We start from the raw sequence: 18,243 nt of genomic DNA, 5'->3' as shown, positions 1-18,243 counted from the left end.
GTTTTTGCGTACTAAATTTACGCCATTTACCATGCGGTATAAATAACATAACTTTATTCAGTAGGTTGTTGCGATTGCAACGATACCAAATTTAGATAGATTTTGTATGTTTTACTACTTTTACACAGTGAAAACACTTTTTTTCTAAATTATTTGTTTTTGTGTCTCCATATTTGAAGAGCCATAACTTTTTTTATTTTTTCGCCGATGCAGTTGTATGAGGGCTTTTTTTTTGCGGGACGACTTGTAGTTTTTATCTGTACCATTTTGGAGTAAATTCGACTTTTTGATAACTTTTTATCAATTTTTTTAAGGCAGGATTCAAAGAAAACAGCAATTTTTGCATTTTTTTTTTATTTTGTTTTTTTACGACGTTCACCTTGAGGGTTAAATAATGTAATAACTTTATAGTTGGGGTCGTTACGGACGCGGTGATACCAAATATGTGGAAATTTTTAACTTTTGTTTTTTAATAATAAAGCAGTTTGTAAGGGGGAAAAAGGGGTTTTTTAAATTTATTTATTTTTTACTTTTTTTTTTAACTTTTTTACTAGCCAAACCAGGGGACTTCACTATACGATCCGACGATCGCATTTATAATACACTGCAATACTTCTATATTGCAGAGTATTATGTCTGTCCATGTAATTCGGACAGGCATCTGCTAGGCCATGCCTCTATGAACACTATGGGGCGGTCACTAACTGGTTAAAGAAGCACTCTCGCAATTTTCTTTTTGCACATATAATGCTAACTCACCAGCAATATTCTAACAGTGTAATTTGTTTCTTCCCAAGTCGGTTGCATTCATACATTCTGAACCATTTTATTATGGGCAGCTGTGTCATGTGATCTCAGTCTGACCACCAAAATAGACCATGCTTTCATGTGTAGACAAGAGGTTAGTCGTCCCTGTGTAGATGACGTCCTGTGAACTACAGGATTACATCATGACCATATAAACCTCTACTGGCAGCTCTCAAAACACCTCCTCTTCCCACCCAGCAACTCCCTCCTTGTTCCCCTGTATGTCCCTCACATGCATATAGTGCTACTGAAGAGATCATTTCTCCCCTATCTATGGGAATAGTAGTGCAGTCATATAATAGGTCAGTCCATACAATCATTAGCTGCAGATTATAGAAATGACGCTGACTCACAATGCCTGTCTATGCTATGCTAAGTGCTGTGTGCAGAATCCCCAGTGTATTTCTATAAGATGCAGCTTCTCACTGCCTAATGTGTAAAGACTGACATGGAGAAACCTATCAATAGCAGGCGGTAGAGGAGACAGGCTGAATCTGCATCACATAGAATATACTGAGACTCTGCAGTGTTAGTAAAGCAGTTCTATGCCACTGATCTATCACTTGCTGTACTTACCAAATATGCAACTCAGCTCTCTACTCACTGAAATATCTCAACAAGGAGATGAACAACCGGAGCAGGTAAAAAAGAGGTGAAATCCTCAACACCACAAAAAACAGAGACAAAATGATAGTTTTTTACCGCTCAGACGGTTGTAGATGTAAAGTCTGAAGTGTCCATCAAGGGTTTGACCTTCCCCTCAGCTAGCATGCAAAAAGAACGATCCAAATTTCCACTGGTGTGTATATCTCGCTGGTACTTGTGGTTCCACACAGAAATTAAACTTCAGAAATGTAACTGCTTGCTGTGTAGATCCTCGTACTTGATGTTCTAAATCTCCAACAAGGGAGAAAAAGGAGATAGTGCACTACCTTTTGGAAACAACAAATTCCACGAGTTTATTCCATACTTACAAAAATAGATATAGATAAAAGCATAAGATAAGCTCTTGTAACACGCCAAATAATGCAACCCGACCCTGGGTTTCACCCTTCTGGCTTCCTCTCGGGCATGCAATGTAAAAAAAATATATATATTGGTATCGCCGCATCCGGAAAAGCCTGAACTATTACAATATACCATTACTTAACTCGTACGGTGAACGGCGTAAAAATAAAGTAAATAAAACACCCCAATCTTTGTTTGTTGGTCACCTTAGCGCTTAAAAAATTGAATAAAAAGTGATCAAAAAAATCGTATATACCACAAAAATGACACCAATAAAAACAACAGCTCGCCCCCAAAAAAATAAGCCCTCCCACCACTCAATAGTTTTTTCTTTGTAAAAGTAGTAAAATATATAAATTTGGTATCCCCGTAATCCTATTAAGACGCAGAAAAAGTTAAGTTGTCATTTTTACCACACAGTGAAAGTCGTAAAAACAAAACCCAAAAAACAATGGAGGAATTTAGTTTTTTCCAATTCCACCCAACAAAGAATTTATTTTTCTGTTTCCCAGTACATTATATTGTACTTTAAATGGTTTGAATAGAAACTACAGCTCCTCTCACAAAAAATAAGCCCTCCCACTACTTTATTGACGGAAAAATAAAAACGTTATGGCTCTTGGAAGGCAGGGAGTGAAAAACGAAAACGTAAAAATGAAAAATGCCCTATGCTGCACTATTTAGGAAAATAAATAGCTGGAGTGTATCTTTAAGGCTATGGACACCTTTGCACTGAATTTTATTATTGTTCATTTGCTGCCTAAATGCAGAATTAACTTTCCAAAATCTCTTCATAAAAATTTCCTATGATTTTGCTGCTGTGGAATCTGTGCAGCTACTGTAGATAACTGACTGTTCTGCTGCTTCTAACTCAGATTTGTCAGTTCACTTCTCCTGACGGGCTGATGTAATCTGCTCTCCTGCTATCTCTAAGGGGAGATACAGACGGACGTTGTGTTTTTGCGCGCACAAACAACGCTGCGTTTTGCGCGCGCAAAAACCATTTGACAGCTGCGTGTGTCATCCGTGTCTGATGCGCGGCTGCGTGATTTTCGCGCAGCCGCCATCATAGAGATGAGGCTAGTCGACGCCCGTCACTGTCCATGGTGCTGAAAGAGCTAACTCTTTCAGCACCCTCGACAGTGAATGCCGAACACAATATCGAAAAACCTGTTGAAAAAAAAGAAAAAGTTCGTACTTACCGAGAACTTCCCGGCCGTTGCCTTGGTGACGCGTCCTTGGTGACGCGCCTCTCGACATCGGGCCCCACCTCCCTGGATGACGCGCCAGTCCATGTGACCGCTGCAGCCTGTGCTTGGCCTGTGATTGGCTGGAGCTGTCACTTGGACTGAATTGTCATCCCGGGAGGTCAGACTGGAGGAAGAAGCCGGGAGTTAAAGGGTAAGTCAGAACTTCGTTTTTTTTTCTACAGGTTCATGTATATTGGGATCGGAAGTCACTGTCCATGGTGCTGAAACAGTTTAACTCTTTCAGCACCATGGACAGTGACTATCTCCTGACGTCGCGTACCGATAATTTTTTTGCCGGGTTCAGCCAAAACGAGTTCGGCCGAACCCGGTGAAGTTCGGTTCGCTTGTCCGGCTTCGCTCATCGCAAAGACACTCCGTTTGGATGTTCGGAAACAGAAAAGCACGTGGTGCTTTTCTGTTTACATTCATCCTTTTGACAGCTGGTGCGCTGTTTCAGTCGGTTCGCACGGAAGTGCTTCCGTGCGACCTGCGTGGTTTTCACGCACCCATTGACTTCAATGGGTGCGTGATGCGCGAAATACGCAGAGTTATTGAACCTGTCGCGCTTTTTGCACAGCAGACAAACGCTGCGCAAAAAGCACGGACTGTCTGTACTGCCCCATAGACTTGTATTGGTCCATGCGTGCCGCGTGAAAACAACGCGGCCCGCACGGACCGAATACACGCTCGTGTGAATCCCCCCTAACATTGAGAGAAGGAAGGGAGGGGGAGGAGATTCTACATGGCAAATCAGACAGTGGAGAGGGAGGAAAGCATCCAAGTGTTTAAGGAGGCTCTGTCACCACATTATAAGTGCCCTATCTCCTACATAATTGAGATTGGCGCTGTAATGTAGGTAACAGCAGTGTTTTTTATTTTTTTAATCTATTTTCACCAAGTTATGAGCCCTAATGCCCAACTGGGCGTGTTTTTACTTTTGACCAAGTGGGCGTTGTGGAGGGAAGTGTATGACGCTGACCAATCAGTGACCAATCAGCGTCATATACTTCTCTCCATTCATTTACACTGCATATAGTGATCCTGCATTGTTCACTATGTGCTGTCACATACTCCCATATTGCCAGTGTCACACTGATAAATGTTGCCTGATCTGCTTTTGGAACACATTTTGTGGCGCCATATTCTGAGAGCCAGAACTATTTTATTTTATCACCAACGGAGCTGTGTGAGGGCTTATTTTTTTTTATGGGACAATATGTCGTTTTCATTGGTACCGTTTTGGGGTACATGCTATTTATTTATTTTTAGCACTTTTTATTCCATTTTGTGGCAAGCAATGTGACCAAAAACCTACAATTCTGCCAATGTTTTTTTATTCATTCTTTTACATTTTTTTACAGTGCTCACTGTGCGCTATAAATGAAATTTTTACTTTGTTCTGTGGGTCAATACGATCACTGCAATACCATATGTACATATAGTTTTTTTATTTTTTTTAATGTTTTGCAGTGTTTGCACAATAAAATCACTTTTTTTTAATTTTTATTTATTTTTTGTGTCACATTATTCTGAGAGCCATAACTTTTTTTATTTGTGCGTCGATAAGGCTGTGTAAGGGCTTTTTTTTTGCTGGATGGGTTCTATTTTTTTATTGTTACAATTTTGGGGTATATGCGAATTTTTGATCACTTTTTTTTTATTCTAGGTTTTTGGAGGGGTAGTGGCCAAGAAATAGTGATTCTGGCATTGCTTTTTTTTTGTTGTTTTTTTTTTCTGTGTTCACCGTGCGTGAAAAATAACATTAAAGTTTGGGTCATTACGAACGTGGTTATACAAAAAAAACCCCGTTTTTAACAGTTTCATTTTTTTCCTATAATAAATGACTTCTTATAGGAGAAAATGCAGTTTTTATTTTTTTAACTTATATATTTTATTTTTACAATTTTGTACAACATTTTTATTAACTTTTTTTTGTCCCACTTGGGGACTTGAAGGCCTGCACCTCTGTTATTTATTCTAATACATTCGACTACCCATATAGTGCAATGCATTAGAGCTCTTAGTTATTCACTGACAGCAAGCCTATTAGGCTCCGCCTCTTGGCAGGGCCTAATGGAATTCCGTACGTGGCAGACCAGGAGGCCAATGTTGGCCTCTGGTTGCCATAGCAAAGCTTGGTACCCCCGCGATCACATTGCGGCGATCAGGGCCGGCCTTAGGATAGATGGCGCCCCATGGGAAATGATCCTTCGGCGCCCCACCCCATCATTAAAAAACAAGCCCCATAAAAAAATTATAATGCCCCTTTAGTGCCCCCCATACAGTATAATAATAATATTTAATAATATATATTACAACCCCTTCAAGGACACAGTATTTTGTCCTCTAATTTTGCCCACAGTATTATGTCACCTCTAGTACCCCTGCACAGTATAATGTCCGCTTAGTGGCCCCCACATAGTATAGTGCCCCTCTGTAGATTTTGCCATACAGCCTCCTTGTAGACAGTGCCATACAGCCCCCCAAACTCCCCCTTGTAGATAGTGCCCCCAAACAAAAACAAAAATTGTACTCACCTAGGCCCCATTCCCATGACGAACTGAGCTGCTCCACGACGGGATCCTGTAGCCTAGTACAGAGTTTCCCAACCTTTTCGGACTCGAAGCAGCACAGGAAAAATAGCATTTCCTCAGGGCACCCCTACCAAAAATTGTTTTGAGAGAGACCGTAAATGGCTAAAAAAAAAAAGCACTACACTCGTAGGGTATGTTTACACACATTTTTTTGTAAGGCAAAAAAATCTGCCTCAAAATTCCTTCAGGAACTGACAGCATTGTTTGACCTTTTTTATTTTTTTTGTGTTTTTTCTTAAGCCGTTGAAGGTAATGCAAAAGATGCAGGCAAAAAAAAGCGCCAAACGGGCGCCGCAGGTATTTTCTGCCTCCTATTAGTTTAAATTGGAGGTCAGAGGCGGAAACCACTTGAAGACCCTCAGTTCGCCACTCACAGTAAAATGACCATCAGCCCCCCACTCACAGTAAAATGACCATCAGCCCACCACTCGCAGATTCCCATTGTAGGTAGCGCCACACAACCCCTTGTAGGTAGTGCCACACAGCCCCCTCATAGGTATCGCCACACAGCCCCCTCGTAGGTAGCGCCACACAGCCCCCTCATAGGTAGCGCCACACAGCCCCCTCTCAGGTAGCGCCACACAGCCCCCTCTTAGGTAGCGCCACACAGCCCCCTGGTAGGTAGCGCCACACAGCCCCCTGGTAGGTAGCGCCACACAGCCCCCTGGTAGGTAGCGCCACACAGCCCCCTGGTAGGTAGAGCCACACAGCCCCCTGGTAGGTAGCGCCACACAGCCCCCTGGTTGGTAGCGCCACACAGCCCCCTGGTTGGTAGTGCCACACAGCCCACAGCCTCCTTGTACGTAGTGCCACACAGCCCACAGCCCCCTTGTAGATGGCACCACTGTAGCTCACTGACGTAGCGGAATCCATGTGTGTCCGGGGATTCCGCTCCTGGAGCACTCCTTGATGTCTTTGTCCATATATGGACAGTGACATCAGGGGAAACTCCTGAAGCGGAATCCCTGTCCACAGCGTTGCCGACGATGTGACCGGGGATTCCACTCCAGGAGAAGCTCCTGTCGTCTGTGTCTATTTATAGACAATGACATCATTGGCTTCTCCTGGAGTGGAATCCCCGGTCACAGCATCTGCAATGCTGTGGATGGGGATTCAGCTTTAGGAGTTTCCCCTGATGTCACTGTCCATATATGGACAGAGACATTAAGGAGCGCTCCGGGAGCTGAATCCCCGGCCACACAGGGATTCTGCTCCTTCAGGGAGCTACAGTGGCGCTAGTAGATAGCAGAGCAGGGAGATACCTCCCTGCTCTGCTATAGTGCCATCTCTACTGCTGTAGCAGCCGCAGCAGCTGCTAGCGGTGCCACCGCCCTCATGCCTGGTATCGCCGCTAGCAGCTGCCATAGCTACTACTGCGGTAGTGACGGCCACTAAGTGAAGAAGTGTGATTGCTGAGTCACTGGGCCCGGGCGCTTCTGAAACAAGCAGGGGAAGGGAGCCAGTGCAGCGCCCCTTCCACCTGCTGGAGTGATGCACCCTGTGCGAAGACACAGGTCGCACAGCCCTAAGGACGGTCCTGGCGGCAATGTCAGTCGGCTAGAAACCACTAAGATGCTGCAATCGCTTTTGACTAAGGGGTTAATGGCAGAAATCTCAGTTAGCTCCGTTCCCTGCCGTTACAGAAGGGTGTCCGCTGTAACATACAGCTGACACCCACGGCTGATCGCGCATGGTCAGCTTTTAAGCCCACTGCCATCTTACATTTCCGGCTGGAAGCCTCCGGGCGGGGCCTAACAGGCCACCGTACTTTGCAGACAGGAGGCCATTGTTTAGCCTCCTGTTGCCAACAGCTGATCATCTAGCAAATTGGCTCCATGGCTCTTTTTGCCAGGTAACCATGCTGCAATGGCTGTGATTGGACGACTGACTGACCAATCACAGCTATCGCGGGCAGCACCACGCCGCAATTGTTTCCACACCGCATCATAGTGCCTATCGGCTGTCTGTGACAGCTGATATGACGGTTCTGCCACCATGTCTTTTGACATGGTGACAGAACAAAACCATGACATAACTGTACCTCATCGTGCATGACGTACAGTTGCGTCATGGTGCGATAATGGGTTAAGCTAATGACTGTACTGACATATATAGAATATTTATTTGAAGCAAATCATATACTGTCTTCATTTTATTTTTTCATGAGGGAGGCAGTTATGAATTAAACAAAAGTACATAGTCTATTGACAGTTGAAATATTTTCCAGGAAAGTTCCATGAATAATGAATGTAGATTTCAAGCTCCCATTTTTCTGGGAAGGAATGGAAAGCAAACAATTTCATTAAGTATTGATTAAGAAAAAAAATAAATCTTTACTTTCAAGCCGATTAAAGCGTAACTTTTCAACCCTATATTTTAAATAACAATATCTCTGTTCTGCAAAAAATTTATCTTGCATATTTATAGATAAGTAATAGACTTGATGACATTGTTACAGAAAAACTCTTTAAATGAATGTGAACTTTAAGGCCAGGGCTAGACTGAGGCTTTGTAGTGCTACTGATTGTTTTTAACTATTGAGTAACAGCTGAAATCTAAGATTGCATGCAATTAAATGTACTTATTTGGAGTTCAGCTGTAGCTCAATAGTTAATAGCAATCAGTAGCACTACAAAAGGTCTAGGTGTAGTCCTGGCCTAAAATGTAAAATTTATTTTAAAATGCAGCATATGATTTGCTAGATATTAATACAACTGAACTCTATCAAGAAGACACTTTATGTGCAGGAAAACGTGTAAAGTTCATTTCTAATTTCTGGGACTTTGATACCATACACGTTTGCAGTAAATAGGTGTACAACTGATTCTCATTGGGATCAGTTGTGCCAATTAATTCCCTCCAACTTTTATATAAAAATCCAGAGGCAAAAGATCGAAGGGTACACAGGGCAGATACGATGTGTAAAATCACACAGCGTATCCGCCCTGGTCGCTGCAGGGAATTCCGTCTGAAAAACCGCACTAAATTGTGGTGCAGTTATCTTGGCCGGGATGTCTGTTGTGGAAAACTGCACGTGAAAATAAAAAGTTTCATACTTACCCGTAACCATGGCAACGCGTCCCTCTGCCGTCCTGCAGCCCAACCTCCTGGTGTGACGTTTTATCCCATGTGAACGCTACAGCCTTGATTGGCTGAAGCGGTCACATCGGATGAAACGTCATTCCAGGAGGCCGGCCTAGACGAAGAAGCACAGAATTATTGGTGAGTATAAGATATTTTTATCTTTCTAAGTTACGATTTTTGCGGCAGGATCGCAGCTTTTTCACCGCAAAAATCGCAATATCTGCTATTTGTTGTGGATTTTACCTCCCATTGAATTCAGCCCCCTGGTAGGTAGCGCCACACAGCCCCCTGGTAGGTAGCGCCACACAGCCCCCTGGTAGGTAGAGCCACACAGCCCCCTGGTAGGTAGCGCCACACAGCCCCCTGGTTGGTAGCGCCACACAGCCCCCTGGTTGGTAGTGCCACACAGCCCACAGCCTCCTTGTACGTAGTGCCACACAGCCCACAGCCCCCTTGTAGATGGCACCACTGTAGCTCACTGACGTAGCGGAATCCATGTGTGTCCGGGGATTCCGCTCCTGGAGCACTCCTTGATGTCTTTGTCCATATATGGACAGTGACATCAGGGGAAACTCCTGAAGCGGAATCCCTGTCCACAGCGTTGCCGACGATGTGACCGGGGATTCCACTCCAGGAGAAGCTCCTGTCGTCTGTGTCTATTTATAGACAATGACATCATTGGCTTCTCCTGGAGTGGAATCCCCGGTCACAGCATCTGCAATGCTGTGGATGGGGATTCAGCTTTAGGAGTTTCCCCTGATGTCACTGTCCATATATGGACAGAGACATTAAGGAGCGCTCCGGGAGCTGAATCCCCGGCCACACAGGGATTCTGCTCCTTCAGGGAGCTACAGTGGCGCTAGTAGATAGCAGAGCAGGGAGATACCTCCCTGCTCTGCTATAGTGCCATCTCTACTGCTGTAGCAGCCGCAGCAGCTGCTAGCGGTGCCACCGCCCTCATGCCTGGTATCGCCGCTAGCAGCTGCCATAGCTACTACTGCGGTAGTGACGGCCACTAAGTGAAGAAGTGTGATTGCTGAGTCACTGGGCCCGGGCGCTTCTGAAACAAGCAGGGGAAGGGAGCCAGTGCAGCGCCCCTTCCACCTGCTGCGGCAGGATCGCAGCTTTTTCACCGCAAAAATCGCAATATCTGCTATTTGTTGTGGATTTTACCTCCCATTGAATTCAATGGGGAAAACTTGCAACAAAAAAGCAACCATTACGCAAATTCAATTGACATGTTGTGGTTTTTCTGCTTATTTACGCAGCACGTGGATGAGATTTGTTCAAATCTCATCCACTGCTGCTATTGTATTATGCTGCGGATTTTCCACAATGAAATCTGTTGTGGAAAATTTGCAGAATTTATGCTACGTGTGAACCCTTCCTTAAAGAGCTAATCTGGGAATTTTTAAAATTTGCAGCAGATCAGGGGATAGCATGACATAATAAACTAACATATACTCACCCCCTGAAGTGCCGTCTGACCCAGCGTTGTATTACAGCACTGACAATAGGTGATAGACACATCTTAGCTTTTCCCCCTCCCTGCACCATGACAAAGGCTTCGTTCGCATCTGTGTCAGGGTTCCGTCAGACCCTTCTGTCAGAGGAACCCATGAACGGAAACAATAGCTTTCCGTTTGCATTACCACTGATTTCAATGGTAACGCTTCTGTTGCTAATGGTTTCTGTTTGTCTCCATTCCGTAAGGTATCCGTTCTTTCGGCGGAATCAATAGCTTAGTCGATTACGCTATTGATTCCAGAAAAAAAAACGGACACCTTACAGAATGGAAACAAACTGAACCATTAGCAATGGAAGCATTACCATTGATTTCAAAAATCAAATGGAAAGCTCTGACGGAACCCATGAACGGAACCCCCACGCAGATGTGAACGAAGCATAATGCATAAGTCACAGAGCATTCCCAAAACACTCTAAGGGTATGTTCACACGGGCTCTTTTCAGCCGTTTTGCGGTCCGTAAACGCCCAGAAAAACGGCTAAGAATGCGGTGGCTGAACGCCTACAAACATCTGCCCATTGATTTCAATGGAAAAGAACGGTGTTCCGTTCCCACGGGATGTTTTTTACGCGACCGTTTTTAAAAACGGCCGCGTAAAAATATGCCTCGTATAAAGAAGTGCATGTCACTTCTTGAGCCGATTTTCAATGACTCAATAGAAAAACAGCTCCAAAAACAGCTGTAAAAAACACTGCAAATAACTCAAGTTGCTTAAAAAACGGCTGAAAATCAGGAGCTGTTTTCCCTTGAAAACCGCTCCGTATTTTCAGCCGTTTTTTGCTAAGCGTCTGAACATAGCCTAGTGATTCAGCTATTTTCTTGACTTTAGTTACTTATGTCGATGTGGCTGCTGTAAAGCAAATCTCAGTGAGAACAGTAGTAGGTCTTGAAAATTAGAAATGATGTCAAACAACGGTATCCTAGACTGACCATCGACTTCACCAACCTGTATCAGTAAAATATTATGTGCAGTTTATTTTTAGGCACAAAAAAAAGACAGATACTTGAGAGTACAAATCCTTATGTGAAGGTTATTTTAAGCACAACCAATAAAAAATAAAACCAGATGCTTGAGGGTACAATGACTTTACAAAACTGATTATTGTACAATTAAAGAAAACAAAATGCTGTCACAGGCTTGGATATACAATATTAATATACAGCATCCATGCTGAATTATACAATTGTACTAACGGTGAAACCATTCTCTTGCCAAACATGAATGTAATGTATGATAAACTGTAATGCAATGTATGACTTGTGAAGTAGGTACTCCGGAAATGACGGTTTAGTAAATACGACTGGTCATAGAGGCCAGAAGCTTTGTGTGTAACATGAAATGACTTTATCTTATGCATGCAAAAGGGATCATACATATATAATACGTTGTTAATCCATGAATAAACTGACAGAAGGGTGATTATAATGTATGCATTTTACCTGCATATGATTAACAAATAGAGCTGCAGCACAAAGCAATTAACCTTAATTATTAATGTGCATTATGAGTTCTCAGAATATCAAACAAATCTTAATTAACAAGTCAATGTAAGGCATTGACCAGGCACACTACATTTTACTGATACATTGTGAGAAATGTGTATGCCTAACTGAAAATGGGAATGAATGAATGAATACCTGTTATTTATATAAATATAATTATTTTTAATTCAGATGGTTAGAGTAAATACTTTTAGACATTTGGTACAATCACTCCTGCATCATTTCATATTCAATCCTTTACTATTTGGATATGTATTTTCATTAGAAACAATAGAAAAGTTTTTCCGATTTAGGAAAAACATTTTCAAATACCCTTTCGGGGAATTCTGTGTTAAAGGGGTATTCCCATCGTAGATATTTATGGCAAATCTACGGGATATGCTATAAATGACTGAGAGATGCCGGTCCCAGATCTGTGTGGCTACCTCTCTATTTATTCCATGCCTGGATGTGGCTTGTATTACATGTTTAGCCCATTGATTTTGATAGAAATTAAGTGTAATCCTTCCTTTCCCATGTGGTGATCCTGCAGGAGAATCAAACGCTTGATGCCGGCATCCAGCGCAGATTACAGCTGAATACTCAAGGGTCCCAGAAGCGGAACACTATGTATTTGGCTTTTTGTGGGGGGACCCTTCTAATAAAAAAAATATTGTTTGGGCTGGGTTCACACGACCTATTTTCAGACGTAAACGAGGCGTATTATGCCTCGTTTTATGTCTGAAAATACGGCTACAATACGTCGGCAAACATCTGCCCATTCATTTGAATGGGTTTGCCGACGTACTGTGCAGACGACCTGTAATTTACGCGTCGTCATTTGACAGCTGTCAAACGACGACGCGTAAAATGACTGCCTCGTCAAAGAAGTGCAGGACACTTCTTTGAAACGTAATTTGAGCCGTTTTTCATTGAATTCAATGAAGAACAGCTCAAGATTACGGGCGTCAATGACGCCTCGCAAAATGCGAGGAGGAGCAGTTACGTCTGAAACGACTGAGCTGTTTTCTCCTGAAAACAGTCTGTAATTTCAGATGTAAAAGCCAGTTATCGTGTGCACATACCCTTATAGTGGACAGCTCCTTTAATTCTCATTAATAATACCAAATCTGTTTGAGTGACCTTGACTATCGGAAGAGCATGTCTCTATATTCAATATGTAATTTTGGAAATTGTCTAGAGTTGGCGTGAAAAGAAAAAGAATGAATGTACATGTTACTTAAGAGCTGTACGCAAAGGAATTGTAAAAACTTTTTTTTTTACTTTAGTGGATTATGTTTGCTAGTAATTACTGTGGGGAGAATTTATCTAATGCTCTACGCAAGTTGCAATATGCATTAAAAAACCTTGCTTTTGCAAGTTTTTCATTTGTATGCCTCCTTTGCCATTTTAAAATAAATGTGAGGGCTAAGCGGGAGGGTCAGGGGCAGAGTGGGCCAATAAATTTACTATAATTTACTCCAGACAACTAGTGTAATTTGTAGCGCAAATCTACGACCCCTCCGAACTGGCATCGATTTTGTCTGCCGCATGGCCAGCGAGTGATGCTTTTAATTTATTAAGAGGCAAGCGCGTCATACTTCAGCATTTTCAAGATTAAGACTGGAGCATGAAATGAGCACTAACGGTCTTCAGAAGACACGCCTGCGTTTTATATGAAAATGTCGAGCTTATGTGTGATGCAGAGCAGGTCTGTCTTTTCAATCTTTGTACGTATTAAATTTATGCAAATTAGCTCTCCTCTGAGAGAAGGAAAACCATTTCTCTAGTGCCACATATTGAAGGTAGCTTCCCTGTAATGACCATCTCCGACCCGCAGAAGATCCTTGAAACACGACTAGGGATGTTAGCCAAGCCATGGTCTCCTTCAAAAGGAAGAGAAACCCATCTGTAGACAGCTGTTTCTGAGGTTTTTGCCCCTTGTTAGTACAAAGCAGGGTGCTGGCTGGGTGAGATGCCTTTGACTTAGCCTCTGGGGGTAGTTGGTTCTCTTTGAAGAAAGAACGCTGGTATGAAGTCTTACAGGCTATGCTCCATGTCAATGGCCTCTCACCCAGGCATTCTTCTCAGCCGCTCATACAGGGACAGAGCCACTAAAACTGGTACGCCTGCTGTCCGATACATCATTGCAACTTTCGGAGCAGTGTCAAAGTTTTTAATGCAGTCACATCAGAAAATTTGTATTAGCAAGTCTCCCCTACATATGCGGGACAGTACTCAAATAATACCACATCCAGTGACCAAATAATAGCTGCATACATACATTAATCTAATAATAGAATTATACAATGTCTAAATACTACTGCTAAAAGATTAATATTCGGATATATGAAGGTTGCAAGCCTTGAGTTCTAGGCCATAGGTAAAATAAATTTGGAATTGTAGTTGAACTTTATGCATGGTAGGTATGAAATACAGAATTTAAAAATAAATTTATGTAAATGAATTTCTTATTTAACTTGTGATTGTTTACTCTATGAATTTATGTTAATATCAACTGAGTATCTAATATGTTATATACTAGTTATATACTATAATATGTTATATAAGTTTGGGATGACAAATGAAAATAAATTGGGATTATTTTAAGATTTTATAATAGTTATTATGTAATCTCTACTTTATATTATGATTTATACATTTAAATATTCTGTTGCAATTTATACAATACATATAGAATACATCTTTTTGCGTTACTATGGTTTTTTCTCTCTAGCTAAAAACATACTGTACTTGCCTACTTTGTTTTTTATATACTTAGAATTAAAAGTATAATGCCAACTCTATGGTACATGCAAGATTGGAAATTGCGCGTTCCATCATTTGAGTTTTGCTGATGTTACAAAAATGTTTTTGTAGACTATAAAGAAGGACTACGCAAAGCAATACAAATCAAGAAAGATCCAACAACCACAAAGGCCAAGTTCTTGTTGTACAATGAAGGAATAGGCAACAATATGTGCCTGGTTGTAGCACGTCAGCCAGAAACCCTAAAGAATTGTGCCTTTAATGCAACATTTCCCCTTGTTATAATAGTACATGGATGGTCGGTATGTATTTTAATCTGCTTCTATAGTTTTCATTTTTTGTTTGTTATTTAAAACTGCATAGTATGAAAAGAGTTGTCTCACCATGACAAAGCCTTTTTAGTTTAAAGCTGCCTCGGGTCCAGCTTCAGATACCGGGATAATCTCTAATAAATGTTAACACATTATTTAAACTGCATGGTGAACGCCGTACAAAAAAAAGCGCAAAAAAAAGTGGGATTGGGGTTTTTTCATCCCCCTTAAAAATAAAAGTTAATCAATAAGTTCCATGTACTTCAAAAAACAAGCCCACATACGGCTACATTAATGGAAAAATGAATAAGTTATGGTTTTTGGAAGGCAGCAACACAAAAACAAATTTTATTTTTTGTTCAAAAGTGTTTTTATTGTGCTAAAGTAGTAAAACATAAAAAACTATTCATACTTGGTATCGCCATAATTGTATGACCCATAGAATAAAGATAACATGTTATTTATGCCACTGAGTGAAAGGCATAAATTTAAAATGGAAAAAAACAATGACGGAATTGCAGTTTTTTTTCCATTCCCCCTAAGAAAAATTTATAAAAGTTAATAAATAAATCAAATGTACCCCCAAAATAGTGCAATTAAAAAATACAACTCATCCCGCAAAACACAAGCCCTCAGACTGAAAAATAATAATGTTATGGCTCATGGAATTTGTTGATTTAAAAAACAAAAAATAATTCTTGGTCTTTAAGGCCAGAGTAGACCTGGTTGTTAAGGGATTAAATAAAATAAATAAAATATTATTTTTGGTAAACAAAGGATGTCTCCTTTCATTAGTCTAGGATTCTATAAGATCATCTATTCTACTTATTTAAATGGGTTATACACTTTAGACGATTAGTTTTCTATAAAAGGCCCTCCTGACAATAAGCTGATAACAGGGTGTCCCTGGCGATTAGCTCTAATCTGTAAGAGAACCCGACATCAATGTAATAATTTCCCTGCAGCACCACCACAAATAGTCTGTCCGTATAATGCATGGACGTGCCAGGCCTAGCAAGAGAGACACACACTCATTGAAGCTGCTCTTAACTCAAGCTAATAGATGAGGGGCCTACACGGGAGAATTTGTCTAACTGGCAATACCCTAATAGGGCATTTGAAAATGACAACCCCTTAAAAATGTAGGTAGGAGTTGAGGGAAGAGGATGCCATGTATAAAACTTGGAAGTAGCTTTATATGTTAATATATAGGTAGGCAATATATCTTAAAGGGGTTGTCCACTATCGGACAACTGAGGACCTATCCACCGGATAGGTCATCAGTATATCATGGGTGCTGGTCCAACACCCGGACCCTGCGCTGATCAGCTGATCCGGTGGCCTGCGGGCACCGGATGTTATTGCACATTGCTATTACTGAGCCAGAAGTTGTTGGCTCTGTACATGCCGCCGTGCTGCAGAACAGCAACTCTGCTCCTATTCACCATTCGATCGCTATTCCATTGCCAGAGCCAACTGCTTCCTGCATGTATGTCCATTGCCCGCACCGATGATGTACTGATGACCTATCCGGTAGATAGGTCATCAGTTGTCTGGTAGTGGACAACCCCTTTAATACATAGAAGCATTGCATGTTGAAGTCCATCATCATTTTTAATACCTTTGCTATGTTTGTTTTTAGCTTGATGGAACTCTGGAGGCTTGGATTCCGAAGATGGCTTCTGCGTTCAAATCCAGTAAAAGGCAAATTAATGTCATCATCGTGGACTGGCTGTCCTCAGCTCATGCACATTATGCAGTTGCAGTACAGAATGCTCGATTTATTGGTCTAGAGATAACAGAATTCCTCGAATGGCTTGAAGTAAGATTAACATTGGGAAGGAAAAATTATCAGATTTGAAAGATCCAGTTTAGCCGGTCATAGCAGGGTGGTAAAGAAAAGTCAGAGGTCGCTCAAAAGCATGCAACCAGATTGATAAATAAGGATGAGAAGGGACTTTTACAACAGAAGAAAGGTTGGGCTTGCTGTATTACTCTGATTCACTATTTCTACATTTACATTCAATTCTACAGAAATATTATCTGACACTGTAGATGAAAAATAAAAGACTCACTTTGAAGCTAAAATACAATCTAACACTGAAACAAAAGATAACCATATAACATCAAATATAGTTACAAAATGGAGTATTATGTTAGGTTTGAATGAAGGGATTCAAATAGCTTTGGGGTCCTATGGAGGCATAAAGATCCAACCTCTCCTGAGGACAACAGCAGGATCGCAAGGCCTTTACCTAGACACTGTTAAGAGTGAGACCGTCCTTGTTTTGGGCCATAAAGTGTAGTCACGCTTCCCACCACATGCAGACTAGATCAACTCTGGGTGACAAAGTTGCTTGCTCTACAGTACCTTGCAAATGCATTCACCCCCTTGGTGTTTTTCCTATTTTGTTGCATTACAACCTGGAATTAAAATGGATTTTACATTGTATTTTAGGTAATGGACCTGACAAAATAGTATAAATTGTTACAGTGGATAAAAAAAAAATAGCTTGTTTTAAAAACAAAAAAAAGTTGAGTGCATACATTGTACAAAGTACCCACATTGCTACCCCTGAGGCCTCATGCTCCATATTTCCCAGCACGGTTCTACGGCACAGACACCCTTCCCTAGCGCTACAGAAAGGTGTCCGCGGACATTAGAACCGGCAGGTTCGTAATTGCGGACTGTATTTCGGTCCACAATTACAGAGGTTTTTTTTACAGTATTGTGCATGGGCCCTAAATCAGGTCTGGTCAAACCAATTAACTTCAGAAGTCACATAATTAGTTGAATAAGGTCCCACCTGTGTGCAATAAAAGTGTCACATGATTTGTCAGATGATGTCAGTATAAATATACCTGTTCTGAAAGGCCCCCGAGTCTGCAACACCACTAAGCGTGCAACATTAAAACCAAGGAGATCTCCAAACAGGTCAGAGACAAAGCTGTGGAGAATTATATATCAAAATTCGGTTATAAAAAATAACATATCCCAAACTTGGAAAATCCGACGAAACACCATTATATCCATTATAACAAAATGGAAAGAATATGACACAACTAGAAACCTGACAAGAGAAGGCCGCCCATCAAGACTCACAGACTGATAAAGGAGGGCATTCATTATGTGAATAGGACGAATGGTGGAATAATGATAAACAATTGCTTCACTGTCTCTAGATGATTTATGAAATAACTGCCTGTCTCTAGGGGATGTTGTCAATAAAGTTAAATTTAAAAAGCAAACACACAGAGGAGACAGTGAGAAGAATGTAAGAGCTGCTCCTCACAGACACTGACAGACATGATGATGAGATGTTGCTGGAGGTAGAAATACTTTATAACTTCTGCTCCTCGATAATCTACTCTTTACCTGTTAGATACCTGGACAGTGTTACCTGAATGCCA

General features: G+C 41.5%; 1 protein-coding gene across 1 annotated transcript in view; it reads left to right on the top strand.

The window, feature by feature from the left end:
* LIPC (lipase C, hepatic type) overlaps positions 1–18,243 on the top strand; it is a 206,775-nt gene that overhangs the window by 86,597 nt on the left and 101,935 nt on the right. Inside the window, exons 4-5 of the mRNA XM_075857942.1 lie at positions 14,633–14,823; positions 16,475–16,654. Coding sequence (XP_075714057.1) covers positions 14,633–14,823; positions 16,475–16,654 — 371 coding nt within the window. The remainder of the gene's footprint in view (positions 1–14,632; positions 14,824–16,474; positions 16,655–18,243) is intronic.

Source organism: Rhinoderma darwinii, chromosome 3, assembly GCF_050947455.1.
Source record: "Rhinoderma darwinii isolate aRhiDar2 chromosome 3, aRhiDar2.hap1, whole genome shotgun sequence".
NCBI lineage: Eukaryota > Metazoa > Chordata > Amphibia > Anura > Rhinodermatidae > Rhinoderma > Rhinoderma darwinii.
This window is presented reverse-complemented; position numbering and strand designations above follow the sequence as displayed.